This window comes from Ranitomeya imitator, chromosome 2 (genome assembly GCF_032444005.1).
Source record: "Ranitomeya imitator isolate aRanImi1 chromosome 2, aRanImi1.pri, whole genome shotgun sequence".
NCBI lineage: Eukaryota > Metazoa > Chordata > Amphibia > Anura > Dendrobatidae > Ranitomeya > Ranitomeya imitator.
The window spans coordinates 34,841,555-34,848,356 of NC_091283.1; the positions used below are offsets into that span (position 1 = coordinate 34,841,555).

The 6,802-nt window shown below is 43.5% G+C and overlaps 1 protein-coding gene across 1 annotated transcript; it reads right to left on the reverse strand.

The window, feature by feature from the left end:
* Window positions 1–759: 759 nt before the first annotated feature.
* On the reverse strand, window positions 760–4,593 carry LOC138666200 (uncharacterized). The gene is made up of 3 exons (XM_069754440.1): window positions 3,013–4,593; window positions 984–2,926; window positions 760–861 (listed from the first exon to the last, which is right to left on the reverse strand). Exons 1-2 carry the CDS (start codon window positions 4,591–4,593, stop codon window positions 1,070–1,072), a joined length of 3,438 nt encoding a protein of 1,145 aa, XP_069610541.1. The 3' UTR covers window positions 760–861; window positions 984–1,069.
* Window positions 4,594–6,802: the final 2,209 nt, after the last annotated feature.

Below are 6,802 nucleotides of genomic sequence, written 5' to 3' on the forward strand. Positions count from 1 at the left end.
CTAGTACTATACCAAAACATTTTTATTACACTACAAAAAAGTCACAAACTATGGCGAGTAATTCTGCCACAAAAGTCTGTGATCTGCATTGTGCTGTCATTCTGTTATTCCTCCTAAATATTTCTGAATAAATTATCACCTAGGTGCTTCCACTCCCCTTGTCAATGGGTAACAGGTGTGTGACTTTGTTTAATCTGACACTCGCAATACTTATTGGACAATATTAGCACGTGTAGGTAAACCTTTCCACTGGTAATACCCAGATGTCAATTTATTCATTCATAATTAGAAATAGTAACAAAGAAATGGCGCAACGTAAATTTCTAAGAAGCCTGGAACAGTGTTATAAAAAAAAATATCGAAAGGAAAAATAATTGTTTAAAGTAAACCTGTGATCAGGTCAAAAGTAGCAAGTCATTGCTCCTTTTATACTCCAAATCAGGAGGTCATTGCTCTTAGGATCCTCTGGGGCATGTTTTTAGAGTGTTCTGCAGTATCACCAAATGAACAACATCGCTTTGATAAAAACCATAAAAATTAGCACTAAATAAAATGCCCATATCTCTAGAAATGTATGGATAATTTAGGAAAAAACTGAGCAAACTCATGGGAGCAGCAGAAATAAAATAACTGCAAAAACTGGATATTTTTAACCTGGTGATTGGACTTCTATAAAAGAGCATGCAGTAAACACAGACATGTCCTCTTTGCTTAGTTAACAGGAATATACTCACTAAATGGATTAAATATTTTACTTACTGGTGACTGAAGTAGCAGTGGTAGTTCGGGTTCCAGCGCTAGTAATAGTGACACTATTTGTTGATACTGTTGTGGTTGTGGGTGTTACTGTGTTATTTCGACCTGTAAAAGTAGTGGTAGACGTGGTTGAACCTCTATAAATGAGCATGCAGTAAACACAGACATGTCCTCTTTGCTTAGTTAACAGGAATATACTCACTAAATGGATTAAATATTTTACTTACTGGTGACTGAAGAAGCAGTGGTAGTTCGGGTTCTAGTGCTAGTAAAAGTAACACTATTTGTTGATACTATTGTGGGTGTTACTGTGTTATTTGGACCTGCAAAAGTAGTGGTAGACGTGGTTGGAGTAGTCATTGGAGATGTGGTTGGAGTCGAGGTTGAAGTCGTGGTTGCAGTCATGGTTGTAGTTGCAGAAGTGGTTGGAGTTGTGGTTGGAGTCATGGCTAGAGTTGTGGTTGGAGTTGTGGTTGTGGTTGGAGTCATGGTTGGAGTCGAAGATGTGGATGGAGTTGTGGTTGGAATTGTGGTAAGAGTCGTGGTTGAAGTCATAGTTGGAGTTGTGGTTGGATTTGTGGTTGAAGTCGTGGTTGGAGTGGTGGTTGTGGTTACAGTTGTGATTGGAGTGGTGGATGGAGTGGTGGAAGAAGTGGTGGATGGAGTTGTGGTTGGAGTTGTGGTTGGAGTTATGTTTGGAGCGGTGGCTGGAGTTGTGGTTGGAATAGTGGATAGAGTTGTGGTTGGAGTTGTGGTTGGAGTTGTGGTTGGAGTTGTGGTTGGAGTTGTGGCTGGAATCATGGTTGGAATTGTAGTTGTGGTTGTAGTTGTGGTTGGAGTCATTTTTGGAGTCGTAGTTGGAGTTGTGGATGGAGTTGGGGTTGGAGTAGTGGTTGGAGTAGTGTTTGGTGTAGTGGTTGGTGTAGTGGTTGGAGTAGTGGTTGGTGTAGTGGTTGGAGTAGTGGTTGGTGTAGTGGTTGGAGTCGTGGTTGAAGTAGTGGTTGCAGTAGTGGTTGGAGTAGTGGTTGGTGTAGTGGTTGGTGTAGTGGTTGGAGTAGTGGTTGGAGTAGTGGTTGGAGTCGTGGTTGGAGTAGTGGTTGGAGTAGTGGTTGGAGTAGTGGTTGGAGTAGTGGTTGGAATCGTGGTTGGAGTCGTGGTTGGAGTAGTGGTTGGAGTAGTGGTTGGTGTAGTGGTTGGAGTAGTGGTTGGTGTAGTGGTTGGAGTCGTGGTTGGAGTAGTGGTTGGAGTCGTGGTTGGGGTAGTGGTTGGAGTCGTGGTTGGAGTCCTGGTTGGAGTTGTGGTTGGAGTTGTGGTTGGAGTTGTGGTTGGAGTAGTGGTTGGAGACGTAGTTGGAGTCGTGGTTGGAGTTGTGGTTGGAGACGTAGTTGGAGTCGTGGTTGGTGTAGTGGTTGGTGTAGTGGTTGGTGTAGTGGTTGGAGTGGTGGTTGGAGTAGTGGTTGGAGTCGTGGTTGGAGTAGTGGTTGGAGTAGTGGTTGGAGTCATGGTTGGAGTTGTGGTTGGAGTCGTGGTTGGAGTTGTGGTTGGAGTTGTGGTTGGAGTTGTGGTTGGAGTAGTGGTTGGTGTAGTGGTTGGAGTAATGGTTGGTGTAGTGGTTAGTGTAGTGGTTGGAGTCGTGGTTGGAGTAGTGGTTGGTGTAGTGGTTGGAGTAGTGGTTGGAGTAGTGGTTGGTGTAGTGGTTGGAGTAGTGGTTGGTGTAGTGGTTGGAGTCGTGGTTGGAGTAGTGGTTGGTGTAGTGGTTGGTGTAGTGGTTAATGTAGTGGTTGGTGTAGTGGTTGGAGTCATGGTTGGTGTAGTGGTTGGTGTAGTGGTTGGAGTAGTGGTTGGTGTAGTGGTTGGTGTAGTGGTCGGAGTAGTGGTTGGAGTAGTGGTTGGTGTAGTGGTTGGAGCAGTGGTTGGTGTAGTGGTTGGAGTCGTGGTTGGAGTAGTGGTTGGTGTAGTGGTTGGAGTAGTGGTTGGTGTAGTGGTTGGTGTAGTGGTTAAAGTCGTGGTTGGAGTACTGGTTGGTGTAGTGGTTGGAGTAATGGTTGATGTAGTGGTTGGTGTAGTGGTTGGAGTAGTGGTTGGTATAGTGGTTGGAGTCATGGTTGGAGTAGTGGTTGGTGTAGTGGTTGGAGTAGTGGTTGGTGTAGTGGTTGGTGTAGTGGTTGGACTAGTGGTTGGAGATGTAGTTGGAGTCGTGGTTGGATTAGTGGTTGATGTAGTGGTTGGGGTAGTGGTTGGAGTAGTGGTTGGAGCAGTGGTTGGTGTAGTGGTTGGAGTCGTGGTTGGAGTAGTGGTTGGTGTAGTGGTTGGAGTAGTGGTTGGTGTAGTGGTTGGTGTAGTGGTTAAAGTCGTGGTTGGAGTACTGGTTGGTGTAGTGGTTGGAGTAATGGTTGATGTAGTGGTTGGTGTAGTGGTTGGAGTAGTGGTTGGTATAGTGGTTGGAGTCATGGTTGGAGTAGTGGTTGGTGTAGTGGTTGGAGTAGTGGTTGGTGCAGTGGTTGGTGTAGTGATTGGACTAGTGGTTGGAGATGTAGTTGGAGTCGTGGTTGGATTAGTGGTTGATGTAGTGGTTGGGGTAGTGGTTGGAGTAGTGGTTGGAGTAGTGGTTGGTGTAGTGGTTGGTGTAGTGGTTGGAGTAGTGGTTGGAGTCGTGGTTGGAGTCATGATTGGAGTTGTGGTTGGAGTTGTGGTTGGAGTTGTGGTAGGAGTAGTGGTTGGAGACGTAGTTGGAGTCGTGGTTGGAGTAGTGATTGGTGTAGTGGTTGGAGTAGTGGTTGGAGTCGTGGTTGGAGTCATGGTTGGAGATGTGGTTGGAGTTGTGGTTGGAGTTGTGGTAGGAGTAGTGGTTGGAGACGTAGTTGGAGTCGTGGTTGGAGTAGTGGTTGGTGTAGTGGTTGGAGTAGTGGTTGGAGTCGTGGATGGAGTCATGGTTGGAGTCATGGTTGGAGTAGTGGTTGGAGTAGTGGTTGGAGTCATGGTTGGAGTTGTGGTTGGAGTCGTGGTTGGAGTCATGGTTGGAGTTGTGGTTGGAGTTGTGGTTGGTGTTGTGGTAGGAGTAGTGGTTGGAGACGTAGTTGGAGTCGTGGTTGGAGTAGTGGTTGGTGTAGTGGTTGGAGTAGTGGTTGGAGTCATGGTTGGAGTCATGGTTGGAGTCATGGTTGGAGTAGTGGTTGGAGTAGTGGTTGGAGTCATGGTTGGAGTTGTGGTTGGAGTCGTGGTTGGAGTTGGAGTTGTGATTGGAGTCGTGGTTGGAGTAGTGGTTGGTGTAGTGGTTGGAGTAGTGGTTGGTGTAGTGGTTGGTGTAGTGGTTGGAGTCGTTGTTGGAGTAGTGGTTGGTGTAGTGGTTGGAGTAGTGGTTGGTGTAGTGGTTGGTGTAGTGGTTGGAGTAGTGGTTGGTGTAGTGGTTGGAGTCATGGTTGGAGTAGTGGTTGGTGTAGTGGTTGGAGTAGTGGTTGGTGTAGTGGTTGGTGTAGTGGTTGGAGTCGTGGTTGGAGTAGTGGTTGGTGTAGTGGTTGGAGTAGTGGTTGGTGTAGTGGTTAGTGTAGTGGTTGGAGTAGTGATTGGAGACGTAGTTGGAGTCGTAGTTGGAGTAGTGGTTGGTGTATTGGTTGGAGTCGTGGTTGGAGTAGTGGTTGGTGTAGTGGTTGGTGTAGTGGTTGGAGTAGTGGTTGGTGTAGTGGTTAGTGTAGTGGTTGGAGTAGTGGTTGGAGACGTAGTTGGAGTCGTGGTTGGAGTAGTGGTTGGTGTAGTGGTTGGTGTAGTGGTTGGAGTAGTGGTTGGTGTAGTGGTTGGAGTCGTGGTTGGAGTAGTGGTTGGTGTAGTGGTTGGAGTCATGGTTGGAGTCGTGGTTGGAGTAGTGGTTGGAGTCGTGGTTGTAGTTGTGGTTGGAGTTGTGGTTGGTGTAGTGGTTGGAGTCATGGTTGGAGTCATGGTTGGAGTAGTGGATGGAGTAGTGGTTGGAGTCGTGGTTGGAGTCGTGGTTGGATTCGTGGTTGGAGTCGTAGTTGGAGTCATGGTTGGAGTTGTGGTTGGAGTTGTGGTTGGAGTTGTGGTTGGTGTAGTAGTTGGTGTAGTGGTTGGAGTCGTGGTTGGAGTAGTGGTTGGAGTAGTGGTTAGAGTAGTGGTTGGAGTTGTGGTAGGAGTAGTGGTTGGAGACGTAGTTGGAGTCATGGTTGGAGTAGTGGTTGGTGTAGTGGTTGGTGTAGTGGTTGGAGTAGTGGTTGGTGTAGTGGTTGGAGTCATGGTTGGAGTAGTGGTTGGTGTAGTGATTGGAGTAGTGGTTGGAGTTGGAGTCATAATTGGAGTCGGAGACGAAGTTGGAATCGTGGTTGGAGACGTGGTTGGAGATGTGATTGGAGACGTGGTCGGCATTGGAGACGTTATCTGTGCTTCACAAATGTTTAGACCTATAATAGAAAAATATTTAGAATTGAGAGTCCTCAGTGGTTGATACCTTTTAATGACTAACTGAAAAGATGGTAACAAATTGCAAGCTTTCGAGACTACATACGTCTCTTCTTTTAGAATTGAGAGACCTCAGTGGTTGATACCTTTTAATGGCTAACTGAAAAGATGGTAACAAATTTCAAGCTTTCGAGACTACATACGTCTTGCAATTTGTTACCATCTTTTCAGTTAGCCATTAAAAGGTATCAACCACTGAGGACTCTCAATTCTAAATATTTTTCTATCTACTGGCTAACACGGTACCAAGATATATTTCTGTCCAAGACCTATAATAGTAATTAAACAAAAGACAGTAGAATAAGTTCACGTCAATGAAAATTTTAGAGGTATTATTTTAATACACAGTCGTGAATATTTTTCTTTTTATAGATTTTTCTGTCACACTTATTCATTGTGCGAATGGAGAATAAATGCAGAGTGTTTGTTATTCGCTCAGATGTGATTATCACTAGTTCACTGCTCCACTAGAATGAAAATCTATGATCCACTAGATTTTTCAGAAAATGGCACCATTTTTACAGGTTCATATATTTACATGCACCTGGCTAATTAACTTTCCAGATTCCTCAATTGATAGCAATCGCGACATTTGGCCTTTTTCACCACCGCGATAAAATCATTTGGAGATGATGGTCAGTAAATGATCTACTGGTGTGCCAGATATGTGGCCTTTGACACCCAGCCCTAGGCAGAGTGTAGCAAATGTTTTGCCTTTGTAATATCATAGGTTTCATGTATTGCACTGCTAATGCATTGCAGTGCATGATACCAGTTATCAGAGTAATACAAATTAAAATTCCATAGAGAAACTAAGTAAAAAAGTTTTTAAAAAGTTAGGAAGATTTAAAAAAATTAATTAAAATGTAATATAAATACAAAATAAAAAATATTGCATCAATAAATACATAACTATGTAAAAACAAAAAAATAGAAAAAAAGCACACTTAGTTTGTGTTGCCGCATCTGGAGCATCATAACCTATAAAACTGGCAAACTAGTTATCCCCTACAGTGAATGACGCAAGACAAAAAGAAAAAATATTGAAAAAGCTAAGATTTTTATCATACTGCTCGAAAAAAAAAAGTAGAATAAAATGCAATCAAAAAGCCAAATGTGAATAAAAATTGTATTGCTGACAACATCATCTTAGCGCGCAAAAAACATGCCACCATACAGGTCAGTCAGTGGGAAGGTCAAAAAAGTTAAAGCACTCAGAATACAGATGTGCAAAACAATATTATTTGTATGAATTTGCTTTCATTGTGTAAAAGAGGCAAAACATAAAAAAGATACCTTACTAATATCATTATAGTCGTTCTGACACGAACGATAAAGATGCCTTCACACGTTTACCACACGATAAATTACATAAATGCTGTTGTTTGTGCATTCTGCCTCCCAAAAATCAGAATAGAAAGCGATAAAAAAAATGCTTTGTACCAGATAATGGTACCCATGAAAATGTCAACTCGTCATGCAAAAAACAAGCCCTCACATAACTTTGTAGGCAGAAATATAGAAAAATTATAGCTCTCAAAATATAGCAGTATAAAAATTTGCTTTTGTAAAAAAAATG